The sequence below is a fragment of the Pseudopodoces humilis genome, chromosome 15 (genome assembly GCF_049639895.1).
Source record: "Pseudopodoces humilis isolate 2021_Gansu_Grassland_sample_001 chromosome 15, ASM4963989v1, whole genome shotgun sequence".
Taxonomy (NCBI): domain Eukaryota; kingdom Metazoa; phylum Chordata; class Aves; order Passeriformes; family Paridae; genus Pseudopodoces; species Pseudopodoces humilis.
In genome coordinates, this window is record NC_142214.1 from 4,258,556 (window position 1) to 4,284,541 (window position 25,986).

Below are 25,986 nucleotides of genomic sequence, written 5' to 3' on the forward strand. Positions count from 1 at the left end.
TAACGGTGATTCTCACAATTTAATACTTTTTTAGTGCAGGAATTTATTTGAAGTTTGTCAAATGGATTGTTTGAAACAAAGCTTTGCCTTCCAGACAGCTTGTTCGTGCTGATTAAGCTGTGCACTTCAGATATTAATGGTATTACCATACCCAGTACAACAATTCAAGAGAAAAAGTGCTTTACAATCCTTAAAGTTACTTCAATAGGAAAAAGAAAATGCTTGGAGAGTGTTTCAGTATTTGCCACTGAAAAATAGGAAAAAGGAAAAATACTGAAAAAACAGGGGAAATTAGGGAAAAGGAGGAACCAGTTTGACCAATGGAGCTGGGGAAGGAATGGAAAAAGAGAGGAAAAAACTCAATATATTTCTGGAAGCCAACAAGTGCCTGCAGAGATCAGGATGCAGAGTCCCCAGGACTTGGAAGGGAAACCAAACTGTGTGTTCCCAATGGAAATTCCTTTGTCCAGCAAACTGCCAGGAAAGCACAGCACACAGAGTGTCCTGGGAGGGCTGGAGATAAGGCCACATTTTAATAAAGCTGAATTCAAAAGATGGAATTTTAGAGAGGGAGAAAAAAAAGGTGACTATAAAGCTCATAAAAGCACAAGCAGAAAGTTAGAATATGCTAGAACTGAAGGTGCACCTTTCAAAGACTTAGAGTCCCTTTGTGAAAATGCTTTATGATCCAGAATTTATTTATACAATTAAACACACAGACACTGCCCTGCAGGAGTTCTGACTCGGTGCAGCAACTGCGTGGACTTGGACCTGGAAATTAATTTCGTTTATGTGTGAGCTTATGCAATGTCAATAGGATTCCTGGCTCATTTGGGGAAGAAATTAAAAGGCACGTAATAAAAATTTTGCAAATGGGGTCTTGAAAATTTGGGAAGACTCATAATTTAGTCAGCTGAATATCATTCCAGAAAACTGAACTCTTTCATAAATCTGAGTGATTTAGAACACACTTTTCTCCAACAGCAAATAATTGTCTTTGTTTTCTAGGTGCCAACCCTGGATGAACCCTGTTCTCAGTAGCTCTGAAAATCAGAGCTACACATAAAGCCAAGAGAGGCTGTGCTTTAAATTTATGCTGTAAAAGTAACAAATGTTCTGAAAAATTACATTAAGCTGCTCTTGAAAAACACATTTTTGGTGATTTTGATACCAACTGCTGTGCAATAGCTTCCTAACTCCAAAACTAAAATTACAGTATCCTTTTCACAAGTGTGTTGTGAGGATGAATTAATTAGTGTCTGTGAAGCACTCAGTAAGGCCATATAAAAAATAAATAAAACAACTCACGATGAAATTAGTAACTCCAGGGACTGCAGAGCTTAGCTGAAGTGTGGTAAATCAGGCCTCAACCCCTACACTGAATGAAAAGGATAAAAATGGAACTCTGAATACTTTCCATTCACTGAATAGTGCTCATTTTTCTCTTGAATGGAGCAGATATCCTGTGGAAAAAATCCGCTATACAATCATGAGAAAGCCATTTGTAATTCATTACTCTGTTCTATATTTGATTCTGATTAATGTTTTCTTTTCCTTTTCACATGATTTTTCTTTTATTCCCATTTATAGTCCTTTTTCATATTTTCTTCTAAACAGAACACAGTGTCAGCAAAATTGATTACAAGGAACTTTCCAACCTAACACGTTACAGCGCCTTCACAATTAGGCACAGAAAACTCACTCATTCACTGTGATTTCACTTCATCTAAGGGAAAAAAGGGGGAAAAAAAGGAGAAATTGCCAGGCAATTTTGATTGCAGTGTTTGTCTCATGTCCTCTGTCAGCAGTGCCCACTCACTGCTCTTTTGTTGGCTGCTAACTCGCGGGCACGCTGTGGGTGGAGAACCTCACAGGGGTTCCTCCAGCCCGAGTCCATCCAGCAGGATCATCCCAGCACAGCTCCTGGCTGCCCCAAGTTCTGCCAGGAGCAAAGGGAAATGTGAACCACAGGAAAGGACCCAACATCTCAGCCAACAGCTCTCACCTTGGTCACTCCAGAGCTTAAATCTTCACGGGCAGTTCCTGCCAAGAGCTCCTGACAGACACCTGCCTCAGCCTGCACACCAGGAAATCTCAGTTCCCCACAGGAAATGCTGGTTTTGGGGTAGATTCCACTCCTGTCCCCCACCAGCCCCTGTCCCAAATCCAGAGCCATGGGAGGATCAGCAAGACCCAGCCCTGCTTATTGTGCTCCATCATCTCTGAGCAAAATGCATCTCTGAGTTCGGCATCCCTGCAGCACCAATAATGAACTTTCCCCTAATTAGACCAGGAGAAATACATCCCATTTCTGCACAGAAAGGAAAGCCATGCAGAGTGCTGGCCTGCAGGGTGTAGTAATCCTAAAGCAAGTCAAAAGCACTGGGACGCTGACAATGTATCTCCTGCAAATGTAGTGACCTGTATTTCCTGGGTACCCTGCACTAACCCAGAAATCAGACCTAGAGGGGAAACTGGGCCATAAAGGGAACACGTTTGGCCATAAGGATGCAGCAGCACAGCAAGGAAATTGTATCTGTGCTCAGGATTACACACTGGGCTGAGCATCTGCGATGCCACGGAATTAAAATTAAATGTGGTTTTTGCTGGGGTAATGTTCTTTGTTGACTAAATCAGCCTAAGAATAAAGTAAACTTGTGCAGTCACACAACACCTCCTCATGTTATTAAAATATGTCATTCTTAGATTAATATGCATACCTCAGAGTAATTATGCCCTTGTAACTCTGACAGTATTTGCATATGAGGTTCGTCACTGTTCAATGTCAGAACAAAGAGGAAGATGTTGAAATAACACAAAGTGTCTCAACTAACAGAAATTTAAAATCTGTAAATCACGCTGAATTACAAAGAGGAAACATGTCACAAGGTGTAGAGTGGCACTCCAATGGATTTTGATCTGTCAGTTTGGGGATTTTCTGTGGATAAACCTCATGGCTGCCAATTTCACTCCCCACTTCCCCCTTTTTTTCCTCCTACAACTGCTTCCTTCAGCCGAGAAACAACATTCCTGAATTACTCTTCATGTGGGGAGAAAATAAAAATAAAGAGAATTCTGAGAAGGCAGCTGAAGGCAGTCCAGGAGATTGTGCTGGGAAAAGCAGCCTGGCTCTTGAGGAGAGCGAGCGAGAACATCCCAGTGCCTGCAGTGCCACCTTCCACTCCAGCTTTATCGGCACCTGAGGTTCCCAAGCACAATCCTCATGTTCCCACAGCCCACCAACATCAAATGGTTGTAAGGACAAAAAGGACTACTGAGGGGAGGCAGAAGTCTTTACCCACCAACCACTAAAATGTCACAAAAATCCATTGTCCAAAAAAACATATCAGTGCATTCATATCTAAAAGCTGCAGACAAATAATTCTGTATCTGTCTCTGCAGAGCAGTGCCCTGCTGTGAGCCACCACTAATGCAGAGTAGCTGGGATGTCCAGAGCCACCCAACCAGGCTGCTCAGTGAACAACAATTTACAAATCAAAGAGATTTATTTTGTTCCTGGGAAGATACTTCTGAAAGTTTTATTTGAACTGATCATTAGGCAAGCATATAACTCCATTTATGCAAATCCCAGACACAGACCTTCCACTAAGCATTTTGAAAGCACATTAATGACATTAGTTAATTTTATTTGTATGTGTTTGCATTTGGGGATTATTTCAGTACATTCCAAAAACTGCAATCTAAATATCAAAGGATGGTAGATTTAACTACTCATACAGTAGTGAAGCTCTAGGTAAAACAGGTTTTCATTTTAAAAAACAAAAAAAATCCCTTTGTTCAGATAAATGTCAATTAAACCATCTTCAGAAATCTGATTCAGCCTACTAAATAAATGAGGACATTGCATGAAAACATATTTTGATTTCTTGATAAATTCAAGAACCAAATTGCCCCAAAGAACTGAGGCTTGTGCTGGGCATTCTAAGAGTTAAACTTGGAGCTGCTTTGCTACTTACCAGCCCCTCACTGGGCATGATGCTGGTGAGATGAACGACCTCGAGGTGTGCTGACTGGGACACCAGCGAGTCAGATGAGAGAGAAATGATGTGGTCACAAATCCCAGACAGGGTTTTACACTACAAGGAAAAACAAGTCAATCCCCCGTATCAAACTGGAACAACAAATGAAGAAGTTCTTCTTCTAAGAACTAACCAAGAATAAGCAGATAATTTTAATTCTTAGCGCTGTAAAAACTGCAGGTGTATGAAAGTCAAGAGCAAGTGGTTAAGGGAACAGAAAATATCCATAAATGGCAAGAAAATGTACATGTATGAACAGTTCTGCTGTAGAGGAGTATCTGTATCTCTAAATTATCTTCTCCACTCCAACCATGGGCACTTTAAAAGCAAAAGAACAAACCCAATGAACTTTATCTTTATGATTATAAATACAATGGAAGCTGAGAGAAACAGGTTAAAATAAATCTTACCCAACTGAATAACCCATTTTGGCTACCAAATGATGACATCATCCCTACCAACTGTGATAATTAGGTGAATTCTGCTCTTCAACTTGGAAAATTTCCTTTGTTAAAAATTACCCTGGCAGAGAAGTGCCTTAGTTAACCCCTTTCCTGAAGTAAAATTCTTATGCATCTTTGAACACGTCCTTTAACTGATATCCTACATCACTACAGCTATACAATGATTTTGTTATCCTGCCTTCCAGCTAAAGATCTCAAAATCTTAGTGCAAATCCACAGAAGCACCTTCAAAGCAGGAGTTCCATTGCATGGACAGTAGCAGTGGGTCTGACAAATTAAACCCATCTGTCAAAACAAACTTTGTAGGTCAGAGAGGAGCTGAGCTGAACTCTCAGACAACATTCATGTGGAAAGATTTATTCCCAAATCTCTGTGTGTTGCTTAAAGCACACTCCTTCAAAGGAGTCTATGCCTAAAAATGTTTGAACCTAATGTGAAAGAATTCATTTAACAGAATTTCAGGATGGGTTTCCGGTCGAGGCTGTGCTGTGTGCATCTATTTTGCTTTGGGGACTGTACTCTCATTTTTCCTAATTATAGCAAATTCCAGCGAAATCCCTTTAGGGAAGTTTTGTTTCAGGCGTTTGCAAAAGCATGAGGCTTTCTAATATCTCATTTGACACTATCCACAGAAGTTAAACAAATAAAGTTGTCACAATGAATAAGTTAACTGCCTAAATTTATAGGTTGTATTTCCATTCACTGTGCAGTTACTCATCTGGAAATCCAAGGACAGCTCTGGAGCCCTGGCTGTGGCATCTGGATTTTGTATCAGCTGCAGGATGCAAAGCATCCCACTGAGGTGTGTATGACTGCAGCTAAAGGTCACCATTTCCACAAATATTTCAAGCAGTTTCAGCTCAGGGCCAGAATCCCTGAGCAGAATTTGAGTCTCATCTCCCACCAGTGATGGAGAAACTCAAAAAATCTCCAGTGTAGTGGGTGCCCCTGTGTGCGAGTACGTTCTTTATCCAGCTTTTGAATCAGTGGCAAATCAAGATATTATCATCATTTCCAACTGAAAACCTCTCTATGTCTCAACATTTGAGAGCATTTGCCCAGATTAGATGCAGACTAAATCCCAGAGAGAGCAACACTTTCTACCTTCTACTGTAATGTTTTAACCTTAGAGCTGCCTCTTGAAACTCTCTTTACTTTTTTTTTAGTAAAAAACAACAAAGAACTTTTCAATAATATGTATGGAAGGTGTCCCTGCCACAGTTAGAATTGTGGGTTAAAAGGTGTAAATATAAATATATATATGTATATATATGTATGTGTGTGTATGCACACTCCAAATCCCAGAAGGTATCAGGTGCTTTTAAAAATTCTATTCATACCCAGGTTTGCAATAGTAAGCTTTTTTTCCCCCCTAAAAGTCACTGCAATCTTTCTAAATTTAACAGCACATCAATGTTTTATGACAGATTTTAATCCCTGCTGGAAGCAGAGTGTGCAAAAGGCTTTTTAAAAAAAGAGAAAAAAAGAGCCAGGCACTTGGGCAGAGCTTGTCAAAGCTTATCTGAACTTGTAAATCCTTTGAGAGTTCCCTTTCACTACAGGCTTTAACTCTATCTCAGTGTCAGTACAAGTTTTCAGTGCTGGGACCAGGAAAATATAAAGTATTTGAACTTAAAACCAATATCTAATCAATAATCTTGGATAAGATTCTTCCACTCCCCTTTGTCATCAGATTTTTTTTTCAGTTCTGAAGGCACAAAATGCTCAGTCTGACAACCAGTGATGGACCAGGTCTGTGGATCTGAGCAGCCATTCTGGTAGGAATATTAACTATACAAAATATTGTGCAGCTTCTAAACCTAAAAAGACAATAATTTTTTATTTGTAATTAACTGTAGCTATAACAGAGAGCATTACTGCTGGGAACTTTCATTTTTAGCAATGGATGTGATTCATCAGAAATTATGCTAAAGAGTAAGGAACTTTATTTTCCTATAACATTATTATTATACAATATCCTTATTTTTTGAAAACAACCATTTTTGTGTGAGGATAAAAATAGAGAATACCAAAGCAGAATTACTTACCACATGAAGAATTTTATTTTCTGTTTCATACACCGTACAATCCTGTGGTAAAATAGAACAAAACCAATTAAATGAATGTCACATTAAATTTCCTATTAAGAAATGAAAGAAGAATGCTGTTAAGAACCTCTTACATATTCCTTATGAACCTTAAAAATTGTTACTTTTAGCTATTTTTTCCTATTTTAGCTACCATTTTTAAGAATAATCGATCTTACAGTCTATGATTTCAGTGCCATCCTTCCCTTGCTTTTTACAGGGGTTAAAATATTGGTTTTATTTCATGAAACAAACCGTACAAATTGCTAAAAGGGATCTGCTGCCTCTGTTACTCATCAATGTTTGGAAGTTCCCTGAGTGTGACCCTCTGGAATTTGGGGCACAGTCACGGCAAAGGGGTTTGAACCATCCCCTGCAGCTCTGCCCCACCTCCTCCTGCTGCTCCAAATCTCAGGTTATATCCTGCTAAAACATGGAATAGAAAGGAAAACACAGAAAATATCTGTGAGATTGGAGCAGGGTCTCCCCAAGTCCTGCTTCCCCCTGAGGGCAGCCCTGGCCTGGCCTCAGCCCCCAGCCAGGCTCCCTCTCCCCTTATTCCTTTGGCAAATTGTTAAATCCTTATCCAAGTGCTATTCCACATTGGAATAGCCTTTCTACAGAGCAAGATATGGGATCATTTTAAAAACCCATCCTCTTTATTTAGTTTGTTTTCCTTGAATAAGCTTTCAAGTAAAATTTAACTTATTGATAATTCCTGAGAGGTCCCTTCAAGTAACTAAAGATTCCCTGCGGTGGTTGGAGCCTGGTGATGGCGACACCAAGGCTGAGGGTTTTATTGACTTAAGAGTTGGACTTGATCTGTGGGTCCCTTCCAACTCAGAATATTCTGTGATATCCCTTCAAGCAGTTTAAGATTCCCTATAGCTCTCAAGATTTCCTCTTTTTACCAGATCTTAATATATTAGCAATAAGTTAATTGCTTCAGATCTCCCATGAAACAATCCCAACTCCCTCATTCCCTGTGTCCTGAACACTCAGATTGGGTTGGGACCTTCTCTGGAGGTCTCTGCTCCCCTTTTCCAGCTGCCCAAACCCTTGGCTGTTCCTATCCAGCTCCGAAATCTTGTCCCTTGGGTGTCCCTTCGAGGATTTTTTTTCCCCTGAGCCCGTCTGAGGCAGCTGCTCTCAACCCTCAGCACAAGGAACTGCCCCTCCCTCAGCTCTGAAGGTCAATATTTATTTTGGAGGATTGCTGCTCCTGTGGAGAAATTAATTTCTAAGTGACTACAGTTTAAAGAATATTGCTACAGAATAAGAAAGTCAAAATCAGAAGATTGGGAGCACAAAGCAACACAGAGGAATTTATATTAGCATTTCATGGTCAAGTATCCCTTTGATGTTTCCTCTGTATTCATACTGTTATTTTCTAGAGCACAAAAAAGAATTCAATTAGTCAGTTTGGCTGGCAATGCCCAAGGCAGTTTTTCCTACAAGTTTTGCACACTTCAAACAGCTCATCCACCATCTCCTTTTAACCCTCCACGTACCAAGAGAACAAAATGATCACAGCAGGGCTTCCAGCTTGACTTCCAAGCTAATGTTCCTGTCTAAATTATTCCTTTAATTTCTGTGCTAGAAATACAATATGAACCTCCCTCTGAACAAACTTAATTACTTCAGGTCAAAGAATAGAAGACTTACGTATAGTAAAACTGAAATTTTACTGTTTTGTAGAGCAGAATTAATGTTAGCTGTACTTATGTTGCACATTCAAGATAACATTAGCATGAAAAATGTTAATGGCTTTGGGATTCCTTCCAAAATAGATGCATATTGACTTTTTTTTGAAAGACATCAGACTGGTTTAACTGAGAGGTTAAAAGCACTTGCAGTGTTATACTAAAATATTAAGATAAGTAGGTCACAACATTCTTCTGGTTTATTTTTCTCTGATAAATAGCAATGCATTAGGGATCTCATTAAAAAAATAATTTTCCAGGACTACCATTTATATGATGTTGATCTATTTTTCTTACAACATAAATAATAGTTATGGTCACATTCTTTCTACCTTCTCCAGTAGCAAGATGACATGATAAAAATATTTGTTTTTAAAGTTTAAAATAACCTTTAAATTAGAAGCTGTGTTCTATTTCCCCTCTGTAAAAGGTTCAAACCCAGGAATTACAAAACCAGTCACAGGAGCAGTGTTGCAAACCAGGCAAAGGCTGCACTGTCCTGAATATCTGAAATTGGAAGGTGCAGCACACTTTTGTCTCTGATAAAGTGAAGCTGCTCCTCTGCATATTCATAAAGAGAAAAGGTCAGTGGGGCTTGTGCTCACCCACAATCTAGTCAAAATTTCAATTTCTAGTTCTGAAAGAAGGAAAAAATGCAAGTACCACAAAAATCTGCAGATGCCATCAAGAATGTTTTATGGCGAGTTCTTGAGGACGGTTAACTAACACATAAAAAAATGTGAAATATTTAGCTCATTAACTAAGTTCTCTAAATCAGTGTGAGTTAAATCAACTACTGAAAAGAAACTGAGCCCCGATAAAGGAGAATTTTCTACCAAAACACAACAGGAAAGTCCCACAGCAGTCTCTGAGTGGTGGATATGACAAAGAGGTATTTCAAAATACATTGCTGGCATGCTTAAAATGAAATACTTCTGAAATTCAGACATTCAAAAGAAAGAGATTGCTGTGGAATCAGACAAATATACAATGGCAAATGCACAGAACTGACTCATTTTTCTTGGTTCAAAGGTAGAGACTTGATCAGAGTGTATTTTTAGAAAAGAGTGAACAGATGTTTGATGAAATGTTCTTTAGCAAATGCAAGCAAAATAAGATGGAGGGGCTGAAAGCTGAAGTCTGCAAAGTTCAAACTGAAAATAACAGCCAGGTTTTTCTTGGCAGCTGCTGGATCACAGGATAATTCAGGTGGAAGGGGCCTCTGGAGGTTGTCTGGTCCAGCCACCTTCATGGGAAGGCTGGTTTGAAGTTTACTCCAGGTACAGAAGTTACTAAGAAACAACAATTCCTATCAGCTGCACTGCAAACTAGATGGCTTAAAAAACCAGAAAAGCTTCATCCTAAACCATGCTTCATCCCAAACACAGTATGTGGCTAAAAATAGGGCAAAAATCCATTATAAGGTGTCTGAATGTACCTCAGTGAGGTTAATTAGACAGTAATAAAGGGGAGAACGAGCAAAATTTTGTTTGGATTTTGTTGGAAAAAGGCTGAGTTGTGCTGACATCCTTTGGCAAGACAAACTTTTTGTTGAGAGAAAGTTTGTTCTTGCAGGTCAATGAGTGTATCAAATGCATCTACCTCAGATTTAAACATCTTTGGCATAATGAGGAAAAATTAGATTCCCAGCTGCCACTAGGACTGGGAAACTCTTTATGCTCAATGGAAAATTAACCAATGGCTGTGTTTTATGAGCAGAAACCCAAACTTGTTCTTCCCCAGTTCCTCCAGTTGTCTTTCCCTCAGGACAGCCTTGGTGCTAAAGCATGACCAAACCCAAATTTAGTTCAGTTATTCTGGTGGATTCCATTTCAGAGCAGGCAGGAGCGTGAGTGCACCTTGAAACTGAGCTGTAACTCAAAGTGAAGTCAGCAGAGAGCTCAAACATCTCAATACCCTGATCTAACGTGCTTTTTTTATAAACACATTTTCATGGGATATTGCACTCAAAATCAGGATGTTTCTGCAGCTCTGTGCATGACATAATTCTTTCACAGTAGCTTAGTGAAGGTGATCAAAAGGGTTAAGAAAACTGAGCAGAATAAAATGAATTTCCAAGCAGAAATGGACAGCTGTAAAACTCCTCTAAAATTAGAGAATGAGGTTTTCTTTTAACCAGCATGAGCAGATGTTGTTTAAAGTTAAATAAGTGACTATTCATCACAGCATTTGCATGGTATGTAAATAATAATAATACATTAAAATAAACTTGATCTAGGGTTATGTCACTCAGATCACACAGGACATCTGAGCATGAGGATTCATAAGTACTTTCTATATTAAACTAAGGTTAGAGGGCAATGTCCCCTGTTAAGAAAATTCACCTGGAGTGGCAGCTGCAAGTTGTGCACACAAAACGTGTTCAATTTGCACAAAATGTCAAAGACATTCCTCACTTAGTGTGCCAAACCTGTACCCTTGACTGCTGCTTTCACACTGGCTGAATGAGGTATTTAAAATGTATGTAATTCATAAAACAAGGAGTAGCTGAAAGGATCTGAGAGCCAGGTTTCTATTAGCTATGCCTTTCAATTCATATTCCAGCCTACAGCTGAGCCTGCAGTTCTGGTTTAGGTGAGACATTTCTGCTTTCACACATTAAGGTCAATTTTCCTCAGATTTAGTGGCAGCAATGCTGTCTCTCTATGACTGATTTGGTTTTATCTGCTCTTTCTGGTGCTAAGTTGAATATAACATAAAAAGATCTTAATAGACAACCATCAAACAAGCCAGATCTGACAATAAGATAAAGAAAAGACAAAACCTGATTTGTAACCTGAAGAACTAACTAAGCATTTCTCATCTTGGAATGACTCAGAGTTTATGCTAAAAGATTGTTTTTAAGTTGTCAGAAGGAGGACAGCTTTGGGACTGGAGCTGAAGAACTAGAAAAAAAATAAAGAACCAAACTTGCTGGCAGAGGAGAACAGAATTTCATCTGCCAAAAGCTGGGACATGAACGACAGAAGTGGAGACAGCAATTCAAAATTACTCTATTTTCACCTGGACCACAGGGAAAAATCAAACTCACACAAACAAAATGCAATATCAGCTGAAGGACAGAATCAGAATCTGGACTTTTTATACTGTAAAGAAGTTTATTTTGCTTAGTCTGTAAATCAAAAATAGCCTAGTGCTATAAGCACCTTGTAAGAGAAAGCTTAATAAAGATACATAAATAATTAAATGCAGACATAGGAATTTCTGAACTAAGAAAAGAGAAAAAAGGATCTTTGTTTTCTGCTGCAAAAATGCATAAAGGACAAGATTTCCAGAAGGAGTAAAGCTGAATATTATAAATTAAGGATAATAGTGTAAAATACAATGACATATTTATTAGCCTTAGTTCTTTTGCTCCAAGAACTGAAATAAAATTGGAGGGGAAAAAAATGTTTTCAGAACTACTACTCCATTACTCCTCCAAAAAGCATTTGTAATTGAGTTCTGTGTTTGGTCTGCTGGGAGGGTGAGTGGAAATCTGTGGCAGCACAGGACAGAGGCAGGCAGGGGGGTCCTCTGCATTGGAGACAGGCCCAGCCTAAAGTCCCTACAAAACTGGAGCTTAAGCCAAGCTTTCTGCTTGCTCTCCCTCCTTCAATCCTCTCATCCTTCCCCTTTTCTTCATTCCTGACAGCCCTGCCTGTTCTCTGACCTCTCCACATACCCCAGGAACGCTCTTTTGCCTCATCAATATTTTATCCGCTCACAAGGGGAGTGCCTCATTGTAAATATTTGTAAAACTAATTTACCCTCAGTCTTTCAGTACCTGTGTGTCACCTCTTGTCTCACTTCAGGGGCAGACACTGCCAGAGACTGTTATTATATTGTTATATTTTATTGTTATAGGCTCACAAGCCTGACTTCCAGGAGTGTTTGGACAATGGTCTCTGGCACAGGGTGGGATTTTTTGGGGTGTCTGTGCAGGGCCAGGAGTTGGACTTGGTGATCCTGGCGGGTCCCTTCCAACCCAGGATATTCTATAATTCTATATATTATACAGAACTAAAGACCAGATACATTATTTTGATGTCCTTGTGGACTGTACCATATTATAAATAACAGATGAGTGTCAGTGATGATATCACTGTCTGTTCTGTAGTTAGTTGTTTAGTATTGTGAATATTTCGTGTTCATCCCTAAAAAACTTCCATGATCCTGGCTCTCCTTTCAGTGAAGAAGCCACAGTGGAGGTTCTGGATATATTTGTATGTATTTTAAGAACTTGTCCGCAAAACATTTTGGATCATTCAGATTTTAATCTGGAATAACCTGTCAGCAGTAGCTCAGCTGTTTCCCACTGTGGCTTATTTCTTCTGTTTAACACTTGCATGGTAGTAAATTACCTGGCATGAAATTGCCCACTCAAGAGAAAAGTGGATTATTTTTAACTTCACACCATCCTTCAATCTATCCAGGAGGATCCCCAAAGTCCAAAAATCTTCATGTCCCTCCCAAAAAATAAGAAAATGGAAAGAACAGAGAGGTAATGCTGTAACAACTTTTATGGTGATGTAAAAAACTGTGATTACTTTTACCATTGCAGTTTTTAAGCAGTGATGTGAAAGGACTCAGAGCACAGGAGAGCCACTCCTACCTGTTGCACAATGGTTGTTAGTTCCAGGCACAGTTGAACAATGTTGTTTTTCAGCAGTGAATATTCTGTCACGCTGACAAACGGAGACCTGGGACAGGGGAAGGTTTATTCAGCATTAGAGAACCACAATTTAATACAGGGATCACTTCTACAGCACAAAAAAGCCAAATCACTTTAATCTCCAGCAGCAAGTTGCACGACTTTTGTAATATACACCTTTGAAACAAGAAAAAATGCAGGCAGGATGTAAACTGGATTTTGGCCAGAACATCAGAAGTTCTTGTTCTTATGGAGAGTAGAAATAGGAGCCTTCAAATAACCACAAGCAGCCCAGATTTTCTTTGTACTTCTTATTAAAAAGATGGCATTTCTGGTATGACATCACTCCTCAGCAGCAAGCAGCACCTTAATTCAGAGAGCACAGTAATTCTTACTTAGTCACAGCTTCCTGCACACTCAGATTTTCTTCAGGCTTTCCAAATTCTGGCTGAATCTGACCCCGTTTGAATTTATAAGGACTGACAAGGTCATAGCCTGAGAGAATATGACTGCTGGCATTAGGTTAGGAAGATGTCACCAGGATTATACAAATCCTGTAAAGGAGGGTGATTCACTCTCACTGTGATTTCTAAGGTGCCATTTATACATTCCAGAGCATTCCGATTCCAGATAAAGCTATTCACTGCTAAAACTACAAAGGAAAACAAGCCAATGTTTGGGGTTTTTTTCCAAACAAGAAAAATGCTGGTTTAGGTTTTGGTTTCTGTCTTGCCACAGTCACAGGGATACTTTTAATCAAATTTTCAGTTCATAAATGTAAAAACACCAGTGGCTGGTTGTTGAGGATTAACCATCACACCTGTACCTAACACATCCAGACTACTCCTGATAAATAAGAACATTGAATTTTCAGACTAAGCAGGTATTATAGTTTATTTTGAACATTCTTAATTGATTTGCTCAACTCCAGCTTTTCTGTGTCTTTTTGATGGCTGAAAGAGAGCTCAAACTCTACCAGCTCTCCTTCCTTGCCCTTCATTCTGAAATTTCTGATGATGTTAACAGCTGTGGCAGTGAGACTAGCACAGAAATATTAATTTCACACAAAATCCAACTGAAAGAATCTCAGAAAGTACCTAGATCAAATTTTAACACTCTCCTGACAGACAAGGGTACTAAATTTTGCTTCCAATATTTCACAAATTTCTAAAAATTTAGAGCTGGAATTCCAGAGCCGCCATTTTAATATTAGACTACAAGAGTACAAGAGGCAAAGAAAGAACAAACACAAAACTCCCCAAAGAATTATTCTCATGCACAAGGGATTGAGGAACAGTGAATTACCTGTCCAGCCAGGCGAGTAAGTTCTTGGCAGCACCAATCAGGTCAACTACAGAGGTAAGAAAATCATTTGGCAGTCGTCTGGAGGCCCTGCCATCGTAATGGCCGCTCCTCCTCCTACCCGTTATAAAGTTCTGAAGGTTTTTGGCTGAGGCGTTCAGCTTGTGAGACAGAGTTCTCAGGTTTTCAGTCTCCAAACCGTAATTCTGAAGGGAAGAAGAAGATTGATAGAGTGTGTGGTCAGCTACATGGACCAAACTGAGGATGAACATCCTGGGTCGCCCCGGGTGAGAGGGTGGTTGTGGCTACCTGGGTTGAGATCAAACAGGGATATTTGGGTTGGGACACTCGGGATGGACCCAGGCCGGGACACAGCACTCCCAGTCCACCACAGCTCACGTGGCTTCAGCCACACGAGGGAAAGGCAGCAAGGATCCCCATGTGCTGAGTCTCAAGGTCTGTCCTGCTCTCAGGAAGGGCAGCTGAGGGAGGGAGAGCGCTGTCCCCTCTCTCTGCTGTGGCACTCACTCTGGCGTCACCCTGAGAATCAGACACTTCCATATTGTTTTCATCATTTCTAGCCACTGTCCCAGGAAAGTAACTATTAACATAGGTGTTTATACATCCATTAAGGGTTTGTCTTTTGATGGACGTCTCTCACAGCCAGTTTGGTTGGGAAGGTGGTGACCTCTCTATCCAATCCCTGGTCAAAAACCTATAAATAATGAAAGAACAAATAAACTTCTCTTCCTTTTTCACTGCACTTCGAGCTGCATCCGTGTGAATGATTTAGTGTCCAACAGTGACACTCTGGAGCAGTCCCACTGCACTGGAATTCCTTCCCCTGAGCAGAACACCCCCTTCCCCTGCCCTGAGAATCAGGAATAACGTGGTCCATGGCCTTGCTGAGAGGTTTTCCCAGGAGCAGCCTCTCCTGAGCCCTGGCACCGCTGGAGAGCCCCAATCCCACCTGGGCTGGACTCGGGAACATGGAACGGGATCAGGGCAGAGGCAGCTCCTGCTGCCCACGGCTGCACACGGAGGAGTCTCAGAGAGAACATGTGGGAACAGCTGCTCGTGCCTCAGAGACTCAGCCAGGGACAGGGTTTCATAGTTAAGAGTTCTGAATGGATTTTTGTCCATTGCTCTAGTTCTGCTGGGGGGAGAAGGGTTGAATCCAATTGAAGGTTTCCAAACACTTTCCCTTTTCCCTTTACCCACATTCCTTCATCCATGTCTCAGTCCTTTTATCACCACCCCTATTCCCCACTTAGTCCCAGATAACAAGCACAAAGATAGTTCAAATCCATTAAATAATTCAAATTCACACAGAAAGTCCCAGACACACTGAATTGAACCGAGATTTCTTGCAGCCCACACAGGATGTAGGACAAGAAATAATTTAATGAGCATTTAAATAAAATCAACTCTCAGAGTCTGAATTGATTGCCCACTGTTAATTTCAACTATATATTATTACATATATTATTATATATATATATATTACAGAGGATCATGAATATCACACATTAATATTTTTTGCCTAAATTTCTTCCTCAAAGCAGAGAATAAAGAATTGAAAAGAATACTTCTTTTCAAAATCCAAGAAAATTTCTTGACAGATGCTAAGCTGGATATTTGTACTAGAAACAATAATTTTCAACTCCAGAAAAGGGAAATATACTGACCAATAACAGGATTATAAACTGGGGGTGTATGGAAAGCAAACAAAGCACAAACAAACACTTGCTGAAGTGGTTTGGACCTGTGACAGCTGGCACTGGGGACAGTGCCTTCCCTGCCAGCCATTCTCCCTGTCAAAGTTCACCCTGAGAAATAAATCAAGGCCTTTCCTCCAGCTTGGAGGGAAATCTGTGAGAAATGAAACACTTTGCTACCTTAGCTGACTGCAAAGAATTAGATTTAAATACCAGGGAGAGAACTAATCCCTTTGTTAGCCTCGTACCACAGCTAAAACATGGTGGTAAGGGCTGGGCCATCCAGTTCAAGATTAAATCGCTACAAATGAGGAACAAACCCTCTTCAACATATTTCCCAGAACAAATAGGGCACAGTTAGCAACAGTGTCACCAGAGAAAGTCATTCTCTTTTGGAAGAGTTTAAAGAGCAAGCTGTATGTGACATTAGCATGTCTTCTGTTTAATATCACATCTAATCTTTCTTTTATTAAAGCACTGGAGGAATTCCCTGCCCTGCTCTGTTTTCCCCCTGACTTCCACTCGTGCCAAGATGATGACTAAGTGGATGCACTGGGATGCCTTTTCCAGCTCTCAGCCAGCTGGGCAGGGCTGGTTTCCCCTCAGAACAGGTTTCATTCTGCACATTCAGCAACACATTATAAAGAATGATAAACTAGATCCTCCTGGTTGCTTATTCCCGTGGAAACAAGCAGGGAAAAACCTCTCCCAATAATTTGTTATTTCATAAAAGCTCTGGAAATCTGTCATTTTGCTTTTAAGAGGAGTTAAGCAGGAAAGGACACAGTTTGATCACTGAATCTATAAATGCCAGAGGATATTGCAGATCCCATCAAGGGTAATCAGCCAGAGAGATCTTCTCCAGTCACTGGAAGACAGAGGGTTGGGCAGGAAATGTGTGTGAGGAAATCCACCTAGTGAACAAGTGCTTTGCTTTATCTTGAAGTTTATTGCTTACATGTCAATGACAACCTCAATTAGTGTCAATGTAAAATTTAAAATACAGCAAAACGTAGATAAAATATATCCATAAAGATAATCAGAAGATGAAAGGAAATTTTTCAGCTCAGTAGAAGTGCTGATGCAAGTTAGTGTTTACCTGAGACTGAGTGGGGCACAATAAAGGGGAAAAGATAAAACTATAATGAAAGTGACAGTAAATCAATGTCTTTGTAGAAGTCAGAGACATTGGGTTGTTCTAGATTTAAGTGCATCTAAATCCGAGATTTTAATTTTTAAATCAAACAATGATTTTAATTTTTAAATCAAACAATGTAATCATGTACAAAATGGGAAAAATGTGCTTAAAAGTAAACCTTGAAAGTATCCCTGCATGCTGATGCTACCAAACCCTACTGTGGCAGGATATCAGGAGATATTAGGAGAGGAGTGAAGAAAGTTGTGGCTTCTTTTGGTGCAGAGTCAGCAACCAACGTGATGGGGGATGGAGGAGATTGTTCCAGAGGAGAAAAGAGCCAGGAAATGGGTACTCCCCAAAATTAAACTGCATCAATTATAACTCAGTGAAGATGTTTGAAAACAAAGAATTGTAGTTTCTGGCAGTGATTAAGCAGGTGAGGAGCCTTGTGGATGGCACTGCCAGTATCCAGATCTCTAATTCCTGTAGGCACCTCATCTCCATGGTGTAACTGAGAGAGAGTCTCTGAGCTGCCAGACTAAATCATTATCACAGCTGCCAGGCCAGACTTCAGCTTTCACTGCCACACATTCTGCTCCCCCTGTGTTAAATATGTGCTGCTCTTGTGAGCCATGCCATGAAAATGATGCTCCTGAGCCTGGAAAATTCTGTCTCCTGGCAGGAGATTCAGGTGATTTCTTTCTTGCACTGTAAATCCTAGATATAATTTCTGGTTTAAAAAAGAAAGACAGAAAAATAAAAGGGAAAAGCTCTAGAAGGGAAAAGAGGGTGCCATTAGCATAGGCAGGAATGTTTTTCATCCCAAGAGCAGGGAAAAATAAACAAGAAAGTATTTTTGCATCCCCTGGCTGTTTCACGATGCTTCGGGTTGTTCCATCATCAAATGACTCAGTTAATGGAAATGGATATACAAGTTTAGAGAATGAATCCCCACTATCAAAATGACCCCAGATGTTGCCTGTCTAGAGCCACACAGCCACATAATTTGTCAAATTATCCTGAAATCTGGATCAGGAAGCTGCTTAATGAGAATAGAAAGTTGCCTAAAGCCACCAATGCTCCATTTCAGAAAAAGGGACCTGGACAGAAACTTTGCACAAAGTGCCAAAGTAACAGCACACCTTGAACACAGAAAGAGATGACTGGAAAATCTCTTAAATATTTAAATTATTTCATATAAAAGCACAGATCAAACAGTAAGTACTGTTCTATATCTCCACTGACAGCATTATTACCTTCACACACTCAAAAGAGCTACACAGATTATCTGATTTGTTCAGCGACTGATCCCGTGTTTCAGGCTGGAGCTCAGCAATTCCTGACGCCCCATTCCATGACAGGAAAGAAGGATGTCAGGAGGCAGAAATTAAACACAAGGGTGAGATCAGAACAAGCTCATTATGGAGGAATATCATTAGCAAAAGGCTGGGATGGAGTTGTGCTTGCAGCGACACTTGGCAGCGAGGGGAGCAGCTGCTTTGGGTGCGAGGATAACTCTGCTGGTGCCTGCAGAGCACAGCTCCTCAATGCTCCTATTTCCCCTCTCACCCTCCCAAATCCAGCCTCTCTGTCCTAGTTCCCCCCTCCTGCTGGGTCTGAGCTGCTGTGCTGGGGCTGTTGGAGAAGATCCCCCAGGGCTTTCACACTTGGCTGGGTTTTCTGAAGTGCAGGAAACAGGTGGCTGGTGTCAGAAATGGCAGAATTCAGGTGACAGGAGAAAATGCCATTTTTTTTTCTGAGCGACCTGAAGCAGTTTTTCCTAATGCAGAGAAGGTACAGTGTAAGGGAGAAGATGTTGAATACTCCATATAATTAAAATCAGAATTTTGGAAACTGAAATATAAGAAATACCCCTCCAGACAGATATTTCCTCTTTTTCCCAAAATGCAGAAATAGCTAAACACATTCACCGTGAACCTTCCTGCCCTGTGCCTGTGTTACAATTCCAGCTAAAAACTCTGCCTGTTTTGTACATTCTGGCTTGAAGTTCCATTTTTAAGTAATTGAGCAAATTTTGTATCCTTCTGACAATATAAGATCTGAGCTTTTTACATGTTCAAAGAAGTGGAATGAAAAAAAAAAAGCTTCAGCTATGGCTTCAGATGTTCTCATACCTCACTGCAGGTAAGCAATAACATCACAAAGGAGGATTTTGTGCTAATAAAGCAATCTGGGAGAATTTTAGATACTGAGATAAAATAGGCCAAATTATTGTAGCCAACATCAAGATAAAAAATAATGAATATAATGGGGAGAAAAAGCTAATCAGCTTTTTGTAAACACCAGCACCCGAAGACCAAAATCCAAGCATGAAATATCTGCAGTATATAAAGAGTTTATTTCTTCTGTGGAAACCCCCCCAGCTTTTTTTCTTACAGGTGGAGCTATAATGAAATTGTTTTGCTGTAATGTGACATACAGAGATAGAAATAATGTATGCACATCGAAATTTAATAGGCACAGGATATAATTTTAGCTAAACAGTTTATATTGCATAAGTAATGACTTTAACTCACCTTAAAAACAGATTTCTTTTTAATTATAGTAATTTTTGTTCATGTTGCCATTTGTGTGACTAGTCAGTTAAATATATATGTATAAATATATGTATAAATATGTAAACACGTGGGTGCATACACAGCTTTTTCTGTAGGTGATACTTTGAGACTGTTACAATTTTCACTGAATATAAAAGAGAAATAAAAGGGCAGAGCAGGAGATCTGACTGAGGAGGTGAATGGAAACAACACTGACTGAAATTCAAGCACCTTACATGGAATTTGCCACATTCAAGGCATTTAAAACACCACAACCTAAATATTGAGCTTCAGTCCTATTTCTACATTTCATGCAAAAGTTTCAAGAACACTCTAAATTATTAGGAATTTAAAAGCTCCATCTCCAGGCACTTCTTCCCCAATTCAGCCTGGTTTTAAACCCATTCTCAGATCACCCATAAATTGATTTAGTGTGGCTGTGCAGCACCTCAGCAGCTCTGTGAGGATGCTCCATCCCCTCCCTGGTCCCTTCCAGGCTGCTCCTGGTCCCCAGGGCCTGGAGGTGCCACCCCTGTCCCACCTGGGACTCCATCACAACCCTGAGACCCCTTGGGAAAAATCCCCAGAGGAGCTCTGGGATTCTCCTCTGGGAAAACACGGAGTGCCAGATGGGATCCTGCAGCTCCCTGCTGTGCCAGGGCTGCTGCTCCAGCTTTGCCATGAGAATCGGAGTTTTTGGGATAGCATGGAGCCAGTTAGCCTTTAATGAAACCAGGCAACACAGCCTGTCTGAAAATGAAAGCAAAAGTCATAATTAACCCTACACTGATTTTTGCATAAATCTGACACATCCATAGAATTAAAACTGTCAAAACAAATTTTTTTAATTTAGATTTTCTTTCTGGAGGGATGTTTTTAAAGGTTAAGAGCCTTTGAGACAGTGGAAACCTGATTCTGAAAAACTTGTCTCTGTAAGCACTTCTTTGATTTCACTAAAATTTTGTGGTGATGTTTTTATGATACAACTTCAATCTGAAGATATTGAGATAGCAAAAAGTCCAAGTGGGTGAGGCAGTGCATTTCCACCAGGTGTGGAAAGAATTTACAGGCTGGACATCCTTCATCTGAACAGCAATTTGAAAAAGGCCAGATACATTTTTCATTTGGGATCCTGTGAATGAGTGCACAAGTTCAGGTCTAGAGACTGGAACCTAAAACTTGAAATTTCCTGAATGGTAAAAAAGGGACAATTCCTATAATCAGATGCAAGTTATGACACCACTTGATAAAAAGTTTAAATAAATCAAAGAAGCTGTAAGTTTTGTTAAGGAGAATGTGTTAGATGTAGTTCACAGAGTTTATACACTGACATATTCAATAATTTACGTATTTTATATGTATATATAAAATCCTAGCACTGTTGCTTTGAAAACTATAAATGTATTAGGAAAATAATTTCCATTCATGGCTGGGGAATGCAGCTCCAGTAAAATATGGCCCAAACTTTGTTCAGCTTTTTCTTTAAAAGCTTTTCTCCTTCTAGATCAGGAAATTAGCATAATAACATATAATGAATATATAACAAACCCAATCCTTCTGCCTCTCTTTAACAACATTTGCCCATCATTTCAGTTAAACTGCAGTATCATAGCACAGTTCATGTGCACAGAACATGACATCTCATCAAAATAAAAGTATGGAGTTCATTAATAACTATGGGAATACTATGCAAATATGCAACATCATAATACAAATTAGGGTCTATTATTTGAAACACCTCTATGCTTTTTTATGTGCAGCTTTCCTCCCCCTTGTTCTGCCTTCCATTATAATTATCCCACCTTGCTGGAGCAAATTGTGTCACAATTCTTTGTCTCCTGAGTCTATAATTTGGAGCTTGTCACGGTGCTTCTAAGCACTCCATACACCTTCCTATTATCTTGTAAATAGATAAATTAAGTAGATCTGGAAATAAGATTAAATATTTTAACGTATTAAAAAATTAAGATCTGCATTATATTTTTTTTTTAATCTTCAGAAGAAGCTTTAGCATTTGCATTGCAATTGAGATATATTTAGAGATATATAAATGTCATCAAGCATAGTTATAATTGTCCTGGAAAGTTTTTTATTTTTGAAAAAAGTGATTTTTATTTCAGATAAGAATTAGGACTTGATAGTCTTTCCTTAAAAATTTGACTCAAAAAGATTGTAAGCCCAACCATTGAAACAGTTATTTTTTTCAGAATAAGGTTTTAAAATAAATTGTTAACTTCATGTTTAAGACTTCAGAGTCAGATGATTTGGCTTCCTGGTGAGAGCAAAGCAGCAGATGAGGTCAGAGATGGAGATGCAGACTTATTGTTCAAGGATCCCAGGTTATGTAAGACTTGCCCCACTCTAGGCCAGCCTAAAGCTGCACAGTGCACCAGTTCCTGCCCTGGGCTGATGAAGATGAGCAGGAATTAACAGGATCCTTCATCTGCCTGAACATTTGCTAAGGAGCTTTTACCTGGCAGCTCCTGCCACAGATCTCTGAGCAAACTGCACAAAGCCCCCTTGGTCTGCTTAATCCTAATGAAGCACCGTGATTTCAGTTGTGCAATAAACAAATATTCCCCTAATTGGGTGAGCTTGGATAAACTGGAACATCTCCCTGGTTTGGTTATGGAGGCTGCACAGGGATTTATGGAGAGAGAGAGAGGAGCCATGCTGTGGGACCAGTGCCTAAACCACAAAAAGGTGTGAGGAAAGCAAATTCCTTACACACAGAATGGACTTTAAAAATGTCCTACAGAATTAAACCAATCGAATCCACCGAGCAGCCAGACAGGGATATTTGTGTGACGGGTGTGCATATTCTGAAAATGCATTTCAAAGCTCTCTCTCTCTCTCTGTCCTACAGGGTCACACAACGAGATCCAGCACATCGTGACACGTCACCAGCCTCGTTTTTGGCTAAAGTCTGTAAAAATGTGTGATCTAGTCAGTTCTGTAGACTCCTGACTTCCATCATGGCATGAAGTGTAAAGAATGTGCATATACTTTTAAAATTAATGCCACTCTGAGTATGCTGACCATGCTTTAATTATATTTTTTTGCCATGGACATTTTGGCTGTTCTCCTTCCCCCCGCCCCTACCTCCTTGAAAAAATTTTAATTAACATCTGAAACCTCCTTATATTTTTCATAGTTTTAGTTTACTCATTCAGCAAGTGCTTGAATTTTATTCTGTTTGTAAATAATCTGAACACCTAAGCATCAACCCAGCTATTTGGCTACTTAGTGCCCATTCTCACCAAAGCTTTAAGAAAGGAAAATTTTAAGAGAAGAGAGGAGAACTCATATCTCATTTTGGTTATAAAGTGTAATAAATTATTATTTACATATCTGAAGCACAAATAATTATTTCTGCAGTGCTGATGAACCATCAGATCCAGAAACAGGAGAGATTGATCCAAAGCTGTGGTTTAATTTCTCTGGGAGAACATTGTTCCTGCTTTTCCTGCACACCCATCCCTTGGAGCTGCTCCTGACTGCTCTCCTACTCTGCTTCTAATTCACATTTTCTGCTCAGCTCCAGCTTTACCAAGAGTTTAGATCCAAAATCCCTGGAAGCAAATCTGCATTTTAAAAAAAATTGTTTCTAAACATATTTAATTCTATTTTTTTTTTTTTAACAAAACCACGAAATAACAGCACGAAATAACAAAACCTTCTCATGACCATAACAACCTTCTCATGACCATAACAAGCTTCTCAGAACCCTGCTGACAAAGTGGTGGGTGCTGTGCAGCATCCACTCAGCTTTTGGCTGGTGCCAAGCTGACATCTGGGCACATTTTACATCTCCAATGTCAACTCCCAGGAAAATACCAGTGAGGAAATAAAGCTTGTGGCAGCTTTTCCTTTCTGAAGGGGACAAAAGCGAGACCCAGGAGGATGGAGGGGGTTTGGGTGCTTTGTGGCTTCTTTCCACGTCCCAAGGGTTATGGTTTCCAATATTTTCTTGCAGTATTAAGGATGGACTGAACTGCATATGGCTGCAATTACAAAACATATGCAAGCCAGCCAGCCAGCGTGGCTTGACCTCTTCCATATGTGTAGGAAAACAAGCTCTGAGCAATCTGCTGACTGGGGATACTGTGATAAACAAACAAGAGCAAAGGATGACAGGAGATGTTTCCTCCAAAACCGTATTGGATTGTGATCTGCTAACTTTTAAAGATGATTAGCAATTCCTGCCTGCAAGAGTCATCAACAACCTGCTGTTGTTGCTCCCTGGTGTGCACCGTGCTACTGTTGATATGTTCTGTCTCAGAAATACCAAAATCACACCCAAATTCTTCTTTTCATTCCCAGTGACCAATCCAGGGAACCATGCTGGCAAGGATAAAGCATCTCAAGAGTTTGCTGAACATTTCTGTGCTCTCTATTCACCTTTCTCTGAAGTATCTAAGGGAGCTGTATGTGTGTGAGGCACTGTTTAATAACCACAAACCTTTATTATTCATTCCTAAAACCTGGTGATCAATTAAACTTTACTCTTTCTTTCATAACAGCTTGGTGTAAGAACCAACCATCCAATCCTAGAGAGCCTCATTTTCTCAATTTTTAAGCATCTCTTAAAATGAATTATAAGGCAGAAATGTAAGATTACAGAGAAAAGGAGATTCAGTACAGAACACAAAATTAGAATTTGAATCAATGGTGAATTTATTCAAAGTTCAGGGAATAAATGATAAGCTGGTCTTGGAAATATTTCATCAACACTGACCATTTCACTTGGGTCAGATATTTAGCTTAGATCCCTGTAGAACCGGTAGTTCCATGTAAAAACCACCCCAGTCCCGGAGAAATGTTCCTCATATTCATAACAATTCAGAGCAGCATATAGAAATTAAATTAGTAACAAGATTCGTTTGAATGGGCATTAATGAGAGTATGAAAAAAGTTCATTTATCTATTTGGATTGTGAATTTGCTGAAGGCTGCTCAAGCAACTCAGTCAACAACAGAGACATGAATATGCATGTGCATGCTCAGATATTTGCATGCAGATGAATTTATCCCTGACAATAACTGATCACAGATAATTACTCAGGAATTCAGGCAGCTCATAGACACTGATAATGTAACACAGTGATATGAAAAATATCTCACTGGGAATTTATGAAAGAAGTCGCTCCTTGAGAATTAGAAAAGAGATTTTTTGGTAGGGAAAATGACCTTTTTTTGAACTTTCACCGAGCAGCTCCCTGCATTTCCTTGGCACAGAGGTTCTCCATGGTATAGTGCTTGCTACCATGCATTGCATGGGACAGATTTCAAACCAGGTTGATTTGAAAAGGGAAGAAGGGAACTGTTGCTTTCTGTGAGGGAAAGAAGATTTTGCAAATGAAACATGCAACGAATAAAGGCAACATAGTTCTTTCCAGGGGGAAAAAAGAGAAAAGAAAAAAAAATTAAAAGCTAATTTTAAATGTTCATAATATTGCTTATACCTAAATATTTGAAATACCATTTAAGAAACTGTGCAATTATTTTTCATTAAAAGACTAAGAATTACCAGTGTATTTCATGTTGATCATTAGAAAAAAAAAATTTCTTTGGTGGTTAAGACTTTCAGCAGCTGAATAAACCAAGAAAATATCTGTATATCACCGAGTTCTCAGGTTATCTTAAAGAAATCTAGATTTTATGTTAGTGTAATAATACTTCTTCCATTTAAAGGGGAGAAGTTTATCTCTTCCTGCACTAGTGTGTATTATTCTTCCTTTTTGTTCTAAAAATAAACTTCTCTATCCTCTATAATCTAATATTCCCCTCCTATTTAACATAATTACCTAGGACTGAATCAATATTCCATTAGCTGGATGCAGTCAATGGGCTGTCCCTCAGTGCCTGGAGCATTCCAAGCATTCAGGCAGAGATCTTCATCCACGCTGCTTCAGCATCCTCTGGAAGGAGTAACACACATTTTGGGGTGCTGAAAAGGATTAATTTTCTGTGCTCTGCATCCTCTTCCTTCCCACATCCCTTTCTCCACGTGGCTCCCAGGACACCTGCACAGCCCCTCTGACTGTCCCTGGTCCAGGGCTGGTGCCTCTCCCCAAGGATGAGGAGAATTTGCTCCCAGAATTTCACTCTGGGACCTTCTCAGCACTGCCAGGAATCCTCGTGGACTCTCAGCTCCCTTGAGATTGGCTGGGATTAGACAAAACTCACAAAACTTAGGGGTGCTGTGGGGAGGGACTGGGCAGCACAGCCACAGGAAACCTCACCTGCCTTGAGAATTATTCCCACTGCCTTGGCTCTCCCACCCAAATATCACACACCTTTGCTAAAGACCTTTCATAAAG

General features: G+C 39.8%; 1 protein-coding gene across 1 annotated transcript in view; it reads right to left on the reverse strand.

The window, feature by feature from the left end:
• LOC102100248 (connector enhancer of kinase suppressor of ras 2-like) overlaps positions 1 to 25,986 on the reverse strand; it is a 164,430-nt gene that overhangs the window by 68,025 nt on the left and 70,419 nt on the right. Inside the window, exons 3-6 of the mRNA XM_088062604.1 lie at positions 14,254 to 14,456; positions 12,910 to 12,997; positions 6,553 to 6,594; positions 3,978 to 4,097 (exon numbers count right to left, since the gene is read on the reverse strand). Of these exons, the coding sequence (XP_087918730.1) occupies positions 3,978 to 4,097; positions 6,553 to 6,594; positions 12,910 to 12,997; positions 14,254 to 14,456 (453 nt within the window). The remainder of the gene's footprint in view (positions 1 to 3,977; positions 4,098 to 6,552; positions 6,595 to 12,909; positions 12,998 to 14,253; positions 14,457 to 25,986) is intronic.